We start from the raw sequence: 13,110 nt of genomic DNA on the forward strand, positions 1-13,110 counted from the left end.
TTTGCCATGCCATCGTGCGCAAGGATATCACGATTACACTAATTAGAGACGCTAGGCTGCTCGAGATAATTTCCCCACTCCTCCCCTGTCAAAGACCCGGTGAGTTGGCTGTCTCACGCCTTACCAGCGCCGCTCACGGTCAATATCGGCGTAGGGATGTCTGGATCGCTGGATTGGGGGGGGGGGGCTGCATGGCCTATTATCGCCATATGGCGTACACTTCACGCCGTAATCAAGATTCATTCGCTCATATATAGTTCATCCAATCGAAGCCAAGACCGAAGAAAAGATATCCTCCCACACCTCCACCGACTGAGATACCGTATCGTGATCCGAGCCCTCGATCGCCCTAGAGACAAAATTGATGGTCTCGGGATATCCCTGCCAGCAATCCTCAAAGTATTTCTGTCCTTGGCGCCCGATCATGATATCAGTCGCGCCAAAATAGGCACGAAAGGTGAGCTTGTTCTCGGGGGAGCGCTCGCGCGCCACCGTCTGTGCAAACTGCGCGTAATCCGAGCACACGCCCCAGTCATTTGCTTCCGCCTTGCGGAGGCAGTATAAAGCTTCGCTGTTTGCCCCGACCGATTCTTCCGTGAACATGAACCGGACACACAGACTGCTGAGCTCGGCGGACTCTTTCCGCGGCACGCCGTAGCTCTTTTCGATGCGTGCATAGTTGACCTCCATGAAGGTGCGCTCTTCTTCGATTGCTTTATTGCTCTTCGGCGCCAAGTTGCGGAAGAAGGTGCCGCTGGTGGCTAGTGCCGGGCTGGCCTTTGTTATGAAGAAGCGCGGTAGCTGGTTCCATATCGAGAACACTTTGGTGGGCATGTATTGCATGGACCTCCATAAAGTAGACCTGGAGCAAGCAGGGTCAATCCAGGGAGCTAGTTCGGGTTGTTAGCATATCCCTCATCAGAACTGCTTGGCCGCTGTCCATATGGTGAAGGGATTCAGCTTGGAAGTACCTATTACGAAGACTTGCGGGTGTACAAACTCCCGACAGAGAGCCAATGTGTTGAAGAGATAAATCGTGCCGGCACTATGCGATACTAGGGTGACCCGCGGAATCCCCAAGTGGGCCAGGAACCGGGGGAAGAGATCAACCCAGGCAGCGATGCGCTTCGGGAGAGGCACATTGGAGGTCGCGCCCATGCCAAACCGGTCGACAACAAGCAAGCGCACACCCACCTGCTCGGCGATAGCATGGATCGAGAGGGACCCGTAGCGCGAGGCAAACATGCCTGGAATGAAGAGAAGCACCGGGCCTTCAGCGCTGCCGATGTCAGCATATGAGACGCTCAGGGGCCCGTTCGCCGTGTCGAGAATAACACGGCGATGGAAGCAGCTCTTCGAGACGACGCTGAGAGGGTCTGACATGGCCACCTTCAGGTGAATCGCCGGGCATTACCAACAGGAGAGATAATCTGATCGGTCTTCGAAGCTTACGGCTGCTGCTCCCATCGTGGTGCCCCACATCAAATTGGGGCGGAGTTCGGCTACTTTTGTCCGCATCACGAGCATTCCCTCAGCACGCTCCCCTGGAGTTTTTCGAAAGGCGTATGCTCCAGCTAGACACTCAAGACCTTAGGATGCATGGATATGCGTTGGGCTATTTAGTTCCTACTTGCTTGCCAAGTTCTGGAGCAGAGCATACACGAAGAGCCCGCCCGCCCATAAGATCGAATCTCAATTGTTGCATATCGTACACCGGGGGATGCAGCGAGTGGTTTTGAGTGTGCACGACGTCCTCGAACACACTGCGTTTTCTGCGCTCAGTACCTGGCCAATACCCTCTGATCAAGTTCAAGGGCAGATCAGGAGCAAAGGACTCCTACCCACCACGTTTCATAGCGAAGCTTGGTAGAGTTCAATTATCCTGAACTTGAGATGGAACCTACTGCATCACGACGTACTTCCTGGAATGTGTGGTACTGGTGATACGCAGAATTGAACACGAGCGTCTGGCCAGCTTGATCCACAGGTATCAACTTGTAGGCAAATTTGGTGGCCCCCCACTGCGGGGCCAGAAACTAGGCTCAAAGACACGGCAGAGCCCCCGTAGTAAGCTTCCAGGTCGATTCCAAGGTTCCAAGGTTCCAAGGTTCCAAGATTCCAGAGCCCCATCACGCTCAGACGCGTACATCTCAGGGATGCTACCACCTGGTGGGCGTTCATAGTCTGGTCTATCGGGCGAATTCACAATCCTGTGGCACCGGACCCTATCTACGGGGCCAATCGGACCCTTTCCGTTGGGGCTGGTGAGGCTCAAATGTCGGGAGCCCCTGAAAATTTGAGGGACCAGTAGCGCCGCCACATCGGGACTAAGCTCTCGCTTCGCGCAGATGCCCTCGCAAACTTGGTCGGCTACTCCGGCTGCTGGAACGTGGCTGAAATAGTTCTGCTGTATTAAATAGGGGTCTCCTTGAGTCTTCTCCTCGGTATTAAAGTTCACTCCGATCGTGCAAGTTCTTTCATTTCGTAGTTCCCAACAGAATGGCTTCTACTGTTCTGCACCTCGTCGCGCTGTCTGCTGCTTTAGGCCAGGCGGCGGCTTCTTTCAGTCTGAACGTTTCGGGCCCTAGCTGGGACTACACAACCAAAGACTTAGCCGACTCGACATCCCAGGCCTGCAAGGATGCCTACAGTGCCGCTATCGACTGCGATGAAACCCTGGTAAAGCTCGTCGCCTCTTTGGATCCCGACTTCAACCCCAATGCCGCGGATTTGGAGACGACGTGCACTACAAAATGCAGTGACTCATTGGCTCAGTACGTCAAGAATGTCAAAGCTGCGTGTGACAAGGACGGCGATCGAGCGGGACTGGCGGACGGAAACGACCTTGACTACTCTGCCGCTGTCGCTACGGTGGGCGAGGTTTTCCAGTACTACTATGGCGAGGCCTGCGCCAAGAATGGGTAAGTTCTTTACAGAATGCGAATGCTCGGTCCAGGGGGGCAGGATTCTCTGACACTTCTGCAGAAGTAACTACTGTTACTTGACTTACTCCGAGAGCCAGGACTGGGCCAAGACCGACTTCCCCTGCACCGACGAATGCGCAGTCAAATTCTACGAAAACGCTCACGACCAGCCCGGCTCCGGATACTTCTTCAGCTACTTTGTGCTCGCTAGCCAGTCCTCGTGGTGGGATGGAACCTTTGCTGGTGGCTACAAGACCGTGGAGAAGTGCAAGGGCCCAAGCGACGCAAGCTCCGGCACGAGCGGAAGTACCATCAAGACCGATGTCGCTGACTTGTCCACCAGTCAGACTAGCTCCGGAGCGGCTACGTCTGCGACGTCGGCCCCGACGGCAGCGAAGGCAAATGATGCAGCTCATATCTCTGGAACTACCAGCGCTGCAGCTAGTACAGCTACCGCGACGAGTGGTGCTTCTAGACTCCGAATTCTCTGGTTTTAAATGTTGAGAGGGAATTCCGTCTGCAGTGTATAGAATGAATAATAAGCAATTACATATGATATATTACGTTCTGACCTATATCCACCCCAAAAGATCCTCGGAGCACATCCTCGGAGCACATACTCTGGTTGTCAAACCCCAGTACTACATGCTTCGAAGCTTGTGGTGGTTGATTTGGTGACAATCGTAGTGGTACTCTTGACAGCACTCGCGTGGCAATGTACTATACACCGCACGATCCGCATTTGCAACACGAACAATGGGAAGCTATCGTCTGATGATACGAAGCAATATCGAAAGGAATTGAGATGCCAGCGGCTTCGGCCTCGGACCTTCCGATAATGCCGAGATAAGATTCGTATCGCACTGGTTCTTTATCTTATCGCTCTATCGATAAGAGCTTGTCCGTGCCTTCAGGCGCTGACGTCGAAAGTTTAACAGGCTCGAGAACGCGAACCGGGGATTATCAATTCTTTGTATGCCTGGGGACCTTGCAGAGCGCCGTCATGTTCAAAGTGCAAAAGTTTCCATCTCCTGAAAGGCCCCGGGCATTACAACCTCAAGAATCTCCGCACAAGCAAGGAGCCGCACGGTCCTGCCTCGGATGCCATCGGCGCAAAGTCCGCTGTGACCGCGGCGTCCCTTGTACAAACTGTGCAAAAGGCGGTTTCACCTGCGTATATCCCACGAAAGAACGCGATGAGAGGATTCCCTCACTCCAGCGGATTGCCAGTCGCCTCGAGCGACTGGAAAATATCATTTCCGGGTTGCCTCCGGAGCACGGCGCGGAACCTCTCGACGAACCAGGAACTCAAGTTGCACGACGCGCAGAGCAATCTCCGCCAACTCGAAACTCGCAAGGTTCCTGGGAGCTATTGCTCAACGATGGACAAGCTGTTCACTATGTCAACAATTCGAATATTAAAGATCTTCTGCAAGATGTAAGCTTGAGCCGGAAAGACGAGCCGTAGGAAATACATTCTAATCCTATATCTAGGAAGAGCGAATCCAAGCGGCTCCAACTGCGAGCCCTAAACCCGGAATGCCGTCCACGCAACCAACGCCTCATTCCCATGCAACGCCCGCGCAACAGAGCCCTCTGCTGGATAACATATCGGACATATTAGAATTCTACCCCGAGCCACAACTCGCGCTTAAACTCTGGGCAGTCTATGTCGAGTCGGTCGACCCTGTGATGAAATTACTGCATATTCCTACAGTGCAGACATCGGTCATTTCCACCATCTTAGACCCGAAGGCCGCGGGTCGGTCCATGGTTGCGTTGACATATGCTATCTATTTTGCCGCCGTTATTGCGCTTGACCAGAATGGTGGAGAAAATTGCGCTGCCCGTAGAAAGCGCGACTCTTTTAAAACGATACAGAGCCGCGTTAGACCGACTTCTGATCGTGACGGATCTCATGAATTGGCCTGAGATGACCGCCTTGCAAGCCCTGACCATCTATGTGGTAAAACTCCCTCAAAAAGACCGTCGACCACCCGAGCCTCGCTAATTGCCTTTGTTTCAGACATGTCTACGAGTCAACGAAACAGGCCGCAGCATATGGGTTCTCATTGGACTCGCCATCCGGCTGGCCCAGGCTATCGGCTTACACCGCGATGGGGCATCCCTCAGGCTCAGTCCCTTTGAAACGGAGATGCGGCTCCGTCTCTGGTGGCATCTATGTGTGCTGGACGCTCGTGCCCCCGAGGACCATGGTTTTGAGCCCACAGTCAACCCGTGGGATGGAGAGCTGAGACTCCCGCTCAACATCAATGATGATCAAATTTATCCGAGGATGACGCAGCTTCCAGCTGAGACGAGGGGCTGGACCGAAATGTCTTTCTCCCTCCTCCAAACCGAATTGCTGATGCTCCTCCGGCCTGCCATTGGGACCCAGGCGCACAGGTCAGCAGACGTGGACGCGGACATCCGAGCGAGAAAACAACTCGTGGACGAACGCAGTGAAGCGTTACTCCGACGCTACGGCGATCTAGCCCGAGAGTCCAACGAGCTCTGCCGTCTTGCATTTCAACATTTCACAATTGGTCGCTACAAGATGCACTTTATCCTCCAGCTCCGGGAGGAAATCAGCGAGCAGAAGCGCAAAGGTTCGCACCCAGGCGGTCGCGACGGGCCAAATCTCTCTTTCAAAATCGCCTGCGACGTGCTGCAGGTCTACTACAACATAACGAAAGGCCATCTGGCGTCCAGATATAAATGGCTTTTTGCGACATACACGCAATGGTACGCGGTGGCATACGTTCTGCGCTGTCTCTGCCGGCATCCCGATGCCCCGGATGCAGAACACGTCTGGGCCCTCGTGGAGGGCGTTTTCCCTCATGTGCTGCGACACGATCAATCGGGAGTGAATGACGGCAATGGGAACTCTCCTATCTGGGGCTGTCTCATTCTCTTGCGAAAACAGGCTCTGCTGCTCAAAGAATCGTATGCATCGGCACGAGGGCCTGATTTGGCGGCGCAATCCTCGCGTGGCCATCAGCCGTCTCAGCTTCCCGGCAGTGGCGATCCCTCTCAGGGCCTGGACGTGCAGTCTTCCCAGCCAGTGGAATCGGTTCATTATATGCAGGACATGGGCCATGGTCCACTACCTGAACCACACCAACCCATTTTCTCTGATTTGGAATTTTCGATGCCGGAGATTCCGTTTCTACCGGAGTGGGATGCCGTTATTAACGGTTGTCTGAATAATGGCAATGATACGGGCATCTTCTGACATCCTCTAACAAGGTTCAATGCTACTATCAAAGGGATTTGACCAGAATTATGCAAAAATGCGAATGCGATCAGCTTCTTCACCGTGGAAAATTTTTATTTAAACTGGCCGAGTAGTTCATTTCCCAGTCTTCAACTCAGCTCAAAGGGGCGGGGGGGGATCCTTTCCTCCCAAATCTATATACAACGAAAAGTGAAAAGTTCGATGTCAACATCGAACGGCCTGCACTTATATGTAAAAAATGAACAAAATGCCAAAACCAAATATCTATATCCGTCCATGCAAGAAACCCAAGTCATTATGTCGTTAGGGGCTTGCGTCCCACAAAATCCCGCCTGAATTTTTGTTGCCGCACAACTGGCTGCTGCACGGCGTTTCAGCTCAAGTTTTCAAACCACCTCATCAATGCGAAAGAGAAACACGAATCAAGGTTCTCTCACTTCAAGACGACTCAGCCTTCCGCGCCTCCTTCTGCTCCGCCTTGCGCTTGAAGCGCTCACTGCGCTCCGCGCGCCACCCCGGCCCCCATCGCATCTCAACCGCCAGCAGAGGAACCATCACTAGCGTGATACCGGCAAGCAGAACGAAACACCATTCGGCCGTGAGAGCATCAATGATGGGCTGCACGGCGGCCACGCCCGCGGCGCCGATCAGGCAGCGCATCAGGTTGTTGACGGCGGTGGCACTGGCGCTGGCGCCGGGGTAGAGGTCGATGATGAGGGCGCTGTTGATGGTGAAGATAGCAGTCGCGCAGTATGCGAGGATGTATTGCAGAATGATCGGGACGGCCAGGTGAGTGCGGAGGGAGACGCCGTACACGGCGGTGCACACGATGAACAGCGCGGTGATCCACCAGGTGTTGCGCATGCGGGCGTACTCGATCGGGAAATCGGGATGTGTTTTGGTGGTGATGCGGGTGTCGAGGGGGAGGTTGTTCTGTCGGCAGTAGTCGCGCTCGGTTCGCTTGTGGTTGTAGTCCATGAGGTAGCCAATGGTGTATGAGCCGGACATGCATCCGAAGCCTGGTTTGGAAAAAGTTAGGGAGGCTTGAAGCTTTTTTTTTTTTAGGGTGGGCTGGCAAAAATGGGGTGATAGCTTACCATTGCCAAGGAATGTCAGGCCAACTTCGAGGGTGGTCAGGCCGTATCGAGACTCGAAGAGGTCGGATGTGGAAGATGTCACCATGGACCAGACGGTGTACACAATGGCGCCGAAGAACAGGGTGATGAAGACGTCCTTCTCGCCCAGGAAGGTGAGGGGGGCGAAGACGGTCTTGAAGGAGACTTTCTTCTTCTGCCCGATTGGCTGTGCGCCTTCCTTGGCCTCCTTCTGGCCCGTGATGTAGTAGATGAGGGGCTTGGAGATACCGTGGAGGCGGACGGTGCCGTTACCAGCAATGGGACGGAGTGTCTCGGGGAGGAACACCACGATAGACAGGAGACTGACCCCGGAGACAATGGTCAGAAACCAGAAGATCGACTTGTACCCGAGATACTGAGACAGGATCCCACCGAAGACGGGGCCAATGCCCTGGCCCAGCATTCGTACTGTCTAGATATCAGCCACATGGCCTCGTGGATCGATTGAAATTGAAGAGCAGAACTTACCACCGCCAAAGATTCCGATCAGACTTCCTCGCTCTGCGGATGTGGTGATATCACCGATGACACCGGCACCTGGTTTCTTTTAGATACTTGTTCCAAATAAAAAAAAACACTCGTGGGTGGGAAAAAAAAACTCACCAATGGAGATTGTAGCCGCACTCCCGGCCGCTTGCAAGGCACGGAACGCCATCAGCTCCCCGTAGTTGGTTGAAACGGCGAGGGCAATGTTGGCAATGATGTACACAATGAATGTTGCAATGAAGATTCCACGGCGCCCCATCACATCGGAGAAGGAGCCCCAGAAGCTCGGGGCGAGACCCTGAACAATCATATATACTGTGACAGTTAACGTTGTCAAGGACATCGAAACACCGAGTTTCTATTGCCTATTTAGCATGCTTGACGCAATATAGTATGGAAGTCTTTGTGATATGAAAAAGGCTTACCCTGGATATCATGCCAAGAGCTGGGAAATAGATATTCGAAGATAAAGGGAGAAGATGGCGGCGAGTGAAACGATGCAGACAATCTGCAATTTGCGGGTTCGTGTGAAGACATGGTATACCGGAGGAGGAGACGATTGGTTTTCAAGACTAATTGATGCCGGAGAAGGAGCCTCAATAGTCACGCCCTTTTCATCAGCGGCCCTGAGCCTAGGGCTGGAGCTGTTGGAGCTCACGGAACGCTCCGTGACATCCACCTCCTTTTGCTTGTCCAGGGAATGGGTGGACATGGTTATAAGCAGTAGAATGGAAGGGATATGATTAACAGTGCATTAATTGAATGACTCTTGGCGAGGGGGGGCAATATAATAATTATGATATGGAATGTTCAAAAACCACTTGGGAAGAAAACCTTGAATGCGAGAATTGGAACGACTGGCCCTCCCTTTATGTATATGGGCTGGCGTAACCACTCTGCATCAGCGTGCTCCCTGATAGCACCCAGAAACACGAAACAAGGCCCATGCTTCTCAGTCGGAACGGAGACCATGCGATCCACTGTGGGTTCTACCTAGGAGAGGCGAGTCCGCCATCCCCTTGGCACCCGTGGCGACGATCAGATCAACAGGGCGAGACGCATGCAACTTGGTACCATGGTGGATTGGTGATCGGCGGTGGGCCCTGTATTATCCGATTACGCCTCCATGGAGTATAATGCATGGAGACACTTCGGACAGGGCAGGGAAAATTCTTTGATTCGAATCATCCCGTGGACTCAACCTGAAGTCTAAGCCCCCCCCCCGCCGACTGACTTCTTGGCTTATCTCCTCCCCCTAAGATTTACAGAATCCCCAAAGTCCGATGAAGATCTCCGCCGAACTAGTTATGCGGAAGCCTTCCTTCAGTGACAAGATATGGGGGACAAATTCCGGTCCTTGTCCTGAGAGATTCCTCAGACCTGCGCGCGTGTCAAGCACAACACGATCTGCATGCACATCCACAAGGTCAGGGTTTATACTTGTTGTCTCTGTCATTAGACATGGTTCATAACTAAATAGGGAAAGTATAAAAAAAAGAAAAGAAAAAAAAAAGAAAGAAAGAAGAGGAATCCAGAAGAAAATCCAGAAGAAAATCTAAAAGCCAAAAAAAAAAAAAAACAAAAAACAAAAAAACAAAATTACATGCATAGTACGCCATTTCCTCCTGGATGTGCTTCAGGCAGGATCCTTAGTTTCCTTCGGAGGAATCTTACCAGAAGCGCTCGAAGACCGAAGATCCTGCAGCTTCAATTGATAAGGCCTTTGATGAATCATGACGGCCCAATAATAGTGGTAAAGCCAAGCCTTGGCGAGATTGGATTCTCGCACATGGTTCTGGAACCATGACCAGGGACAAGGCTTTTACGCGTTCTCACGACGAGCCCCGGTGCAGACCCGGTATAGGTTTGACGTCTCAGGAAATTCATCCGGACCCTCGTCATACTCGTCATCCTTCAAGGGATAGGAATTACTCCCCCGTGATGTCAAAGTAGAGGGCGATTTGTAGTTCATCTTGGAAGGCGGGAGAGCTACGGGACTAAATTAGGGCCCAATGGCGGATCTGGAAAAGGGGGCGGGAACAGCACTGGATTGCCCGGTACCCAATCATAGGGGGGTCCCCCGACAAATAGGGGGGAGCCCACTCTATTGGGGCTTGACTGTGAAGAAAAGGGTCAAGGAATGTATCTTCCCCCTCCAGACAAGGTTCACACTAGACGGGTATGATCGACAAATCGAACGTCGTTTACATGACGTGGTGCGCACCGCGCGGCGCCAATCCTTACCTGCCGATCATGACCCACCCATTTCTCATCAGCCCCCTTGGCGTGCAGCATGGGACAGGGGTTACGCGAAAAGGAAAAAAAAAAAAGGAAAAAAAAGAAAAAAGACCCGAAGCTGTCACTGCCTTCTGGCCACTCTGAAGCTCGAGACGCTGCATGAGGAAGCGTCGAACCCTGGGACTCCGCCGGCCGGACACTTTAGGTGGAGCCGGATGGCCAAGGATGGCCCATGGCCACAACGAGGCTTGAAGCGATGAAGTTCGTCCGACGGAGACACTTCGACGGCTATCGCAGCAGCCAAGCATTGGCATTCGAGTAGTGCCCAATACTCTTCAACTACGGCCCGGTTCATGATCGCCATCTCTTCCGAACGGATTGTTCGTTGCTCCAACCCCTTTGACAGTTACGAGGCTGAATGCATCTCATGCTGCTCTACGGAGATTTGCATAAACATTAACTCAATCTCTTTTCCCCTCCTCCCTTCTCCAGTCTTCCATCATTGATCCCCCCCATTCTAGCGTGGCCGGGGATCTGGACAGACGATCCCGACTCGGGTAGCCGAGTGCAACCCCCTCCTGTGCGGTGATAACGCCTGCAGATTGGCCAAGCAATTCTCCTTCACATGTAGGGTTCTCGTATCTCCCCACCAGGTGGGAATCAGCCCGTTCTAGCCTTGGGCCTTCTTAGGGTCTTGGGTTACAGCTCGTTTTAGCTTTTACGCCCCAAGTGGAAATCCATCGAACTCGGCTGATTCTAGTCCTGAATCGTCCTGGTCCCCGTCGAGGCATCTCGAGAGCGTTTGGGGCTCCGGACACCTTCCCAAACGGTCCCCACGCGCCACCACGATCGACACAGACACACTCTCTTTAGAAAATTCTCCCCACCCCACCCACGTTGTCGGCGCTGCAGATACAAGAGAGGAGTCTTCCGAGTTTACCCTGTGCAAGAACTAAGCACACGTCAGGCCCTCGAGATCAAGATAACTAACAGTCCTATACTTTCGGGCCTTAGTTTCCCCAAGCCTTCCCTCCAAGGTACATCACCACCCTCCTTCCCCCTTCTCCTCGGTCCAGCGGTATGGACCGACGGCTGTCGATTTGTCAGATTGCGCCATCGGCAGCAGGGTGCCTTTTCGAGTCTCTTATCAATGTGCGAATAGACCGGGAAAGTAGACCGGGAAAGTAGACCGAGAAAGTCGAATCACGAGAAAGCAACCTATAGACGCAACGGTAGCCCTATCACTTATGAAACACCTCCATAGCATCTTAGATGAGCCTAGCTTAGAAAAGACGGAGTATAGCAACACAGGGCAAGGTTACCCAATTTGGAAACCCTGGCCCATTGGAGCAACGCATTGGCTAAGGGCTAGGGCAGATCTAGAAACCGCGTGGGACCCTCCCAACCGTAGCACCGGCACCGTCCTTTCACTATGATTCATACCTTTCCCACGTCTTGCGTATCTTCTCGACTGGCAGTCACTCCGCATTCCTCACCACTCTCCCCCTAAGAATTAGTGCGAATTAGCCTACGCAATCCCCAGCATACCTCCGCTACCTCGCATTCCTCCCCACTGGGGCCCATTAACGGTTTTTTTTTTCTTTTTCCTTTTTGTGCCCCTCCCTCCCATCCTTGCCAAGGAATCCGTGATCGTCGGAGGACGAAGTCATCATAACGCACAAGTTATACTTTCGTAGGATCTGCAGATCGTATAGGGGCCGGATCTCATATCTTGGGCCCCGGCGCCCCAAAATTTAGACAGTGCATAAGGGCTTGGCGGTGGCTCAGGAGCGGAAAAAGCGCGCACGGTTTCTCCCGAGCCTTGCAGAAGTTCGGTTGGGCCCCCGGGCCGGCCCAAGTTCTCTCGGCGTGAGGCCCTACAAGGCCATATGAAACTTCCGGATCTGCGGACTCCTTTTTCTTGGCTCGGCGTTAGGAAACTCGCGTAGCAGGATTCGCCCCTCTCGGCAGACTTTGCCAAGATTTTCGGTCCCCGATAAAGCTCCTTTTGGGATCTTTGGAAGACGAAAGCCAAGCGGGGATGGAAGCAACTAAATCCATGGTTCCTTGGCTTCTGGCTCAGGGTCTATTGTGCGGCGTGGGGGGCTCTGGTTCTAGACCCCACAGGAGGGAAGCTCTCAAGGAACAAACAGTACTGGGAAAACAGAAGACGCTGATAGATCTGTGGAGGCCGTCCGGTCTTATCCTTATCTCACATCAGCCTCTTGAAGTTGTCTCGCTAAAGGATTCTACAGCAGTCTATATTACAACGCATGGCCCTAAGTACCGGTATCACACAGAAAAGGTTAGATGTGGCGTATTCTAGCCCTAGTAGTTGCTCTTTCCATTCCGTGGATGATAGAGTCGAATCAGTACGGTTCACCGACGCAGATGATATGGAGCTTCCCAGACAGGTAAAAATTAGACTCGATTGATATGACTGCTTTTTCAGCTCAAGGCTTATGGCCCAAAAGCTACCGATGCGCGATTTCTTTTTTTTTTTCGGTCGCCATGTAACACACTGGGCCCAATCAATACCCTCAGCGATGGTCTGCATCCACTGCGCGAGCATAAACGAAGTACGCGCGGGCAGCCAAGAGTATCTGTGAGTGAGAATCGAGCAGCGACGTCACCTTCTGCAACGTTTCCTGGGCTGATGCATGACCGGGGCGGCGGGCAGGAAGCACATCGCATAGGATATTACGTTTGATCAACTTGTCAGGGTACTCAAAAGCAATACCGGGGGCCTTGACCACTTGTTCATCCCATTTGACAAGCCCTGGCCCAGAGCCCAGCTCGTAAGCGAGTCCTCGAAGATTATTTCCGGTTTAGGCGAGAGGGGAGATGGAACGTCACGTCTTTCAAGGACCCAGCAGCACAACCTGCGGCCGTTGCCGACACGCCTGGGCCCCGGAGTCCCACGGAATGATGAGCAATATGAAAGATAAGTCGAAAGCGCTGTGGCAATTGGCTCCTGATAGGCGTTGTTGTCGGGGTATCGATGCGGGTTGATGGAAGAGGCAGGATGCGCCGCCATGTAGAAGGTGTGCAACAAACAGATGGGTATCGAATGATAAGGACGGTTCAC

The 13,110-nt window shown here is 53.0% G+C and overlaps 6 protein-coding genes across 6 annotated transcripts; 2 read left to right on the forward strand and 4 right to left on the reverse strand.

The window, feature by feature from the left end:
* Positions 1–258: 258 nt before the first annotated feature.
* N7468_003403 (alpha/beta fold hydrolase) lies at positions 259–1,383 on the reverse strand (the record flags this gene model as incomplete). The annotated part of the gene is made up of 2 exons (XM_058472700.1): positions 259–890; positions 972–1,383. 2 exons carry the CDS (start codon positions 1,381–1,383, stop codon positions 259–261), a joined length of 1,044 nt encoding a protein of 347 aa, XP_058331703.1.
* A 1,116-nt stretch (positions 1,384–2,499) lies between these two features.
* Positions 2,500–3,421, forward strand: N7468_003404 (uncharacterized protein; the record flags this gene model as incomplete). Its single annotated transcript, XM_058472701.1, has 2 exons — positions 2,500–2,921; positions 2,986–3,421. The coding sequence occupies 2 exons, from the start codon at positions 2,500–2,502 to the stop codon at positions 3,419–3,421; spliced, it is 858 nt and encodes a 285-aa protein (XP_058331704.1).
* Positions 3,422–3,927: 506 nt separating this feature from the next.
* N7468_003405 (Zn(II)2Cys6 transcription factor) lies at positions 3,928–6,159 on the forward strand (the record flags this gene model as incomplete). Its single annotated transcript, XM_058472702.1, has 4 exons — positions 3,928–4,362; positions 4,419–4,773; positions 4,817–4,890; positions 4,951–6,159. 4 exons carry the CDS (start codon positions 3,928–3,930, stop codon positions 6,157–6,159), a joined length of 2,073 nt encoding a protein of 690 aa, XP_058331705.1.
* A 441-nt stretch (positions 6,160–6,600) lies between these two features.
* Positions 6,601–8,496, reverse strand: N7468_003406 (uncharacterized protein; the record flags this gene model as incomplete). Its single annotated transcript, XM_058472703.1, has 5 exons — positions 6,601–7,181; positions 7,260–7,706; positions 7,767–7,835; positions 7,902–8,142; positions 8,290–8,496. The coding sequence occupies 5 exons, from the start codon at positions 8,494–8,496 to the stop codon at positions 6,601–6,603; spliced, it is 1,545 nt and encodes a 514-aa protein (XP_058331706.1).
* Positions 8,497–10,143: 1,647 nt separating this feature from the next.
* Positions 10,144–10,377, reverse strand: N7468_003407 (uncharacterized protein; the record flags this gene model as incomplete). The annotated part of the gene is made up of 1 exon (XM_058472704.1): positions 10,144–10,377. The coding sequence occupies one exon, from the start codon at positions 10,375–10,377 to the stop codon at positions 10,144–10,146; it is 234 nt and encodes a 77-aa protein (XP_058331707.1).
* A 2,185-nt stretch (positions 10,378–12,562) lies between these two features.
* Positions 12,563–13,059, reverse strand: N7468_003408 (uncharacterized protein; the record flags this gene model as incomplete). Its single annotated transcript, XM_058472705.1, has 2 exons — positions 12,563–12,817; positions 12,892–13,059. The coding sequence occupies 2 exons, from the start codon at positions 13,057–13,059 to the stop codon at positions 12,563–12,565; spliced, it is 423 nt and encodes a 140-aa protein (XP_058331708.1).
* Positions 13,060–13,110: the final 51 nt, after the last annotated feature.

Source organism: Penicillium chermesinum (genome assembly GCF_028974085.1).
Source record: "Penicillium chermesinum strain IBT 19713 chromosome Unknown utg000003l:1.0-5111272.0:1.0-5115320.0, whole genome shotgun sequence".
Classification (NCBI taxonomy): Eukaryota; Fungi; Ascomycota; class Eurotiomycetes; order Eurotiales; family Aspergillaceae; genus Penicillium; species Penicillium chermesinum.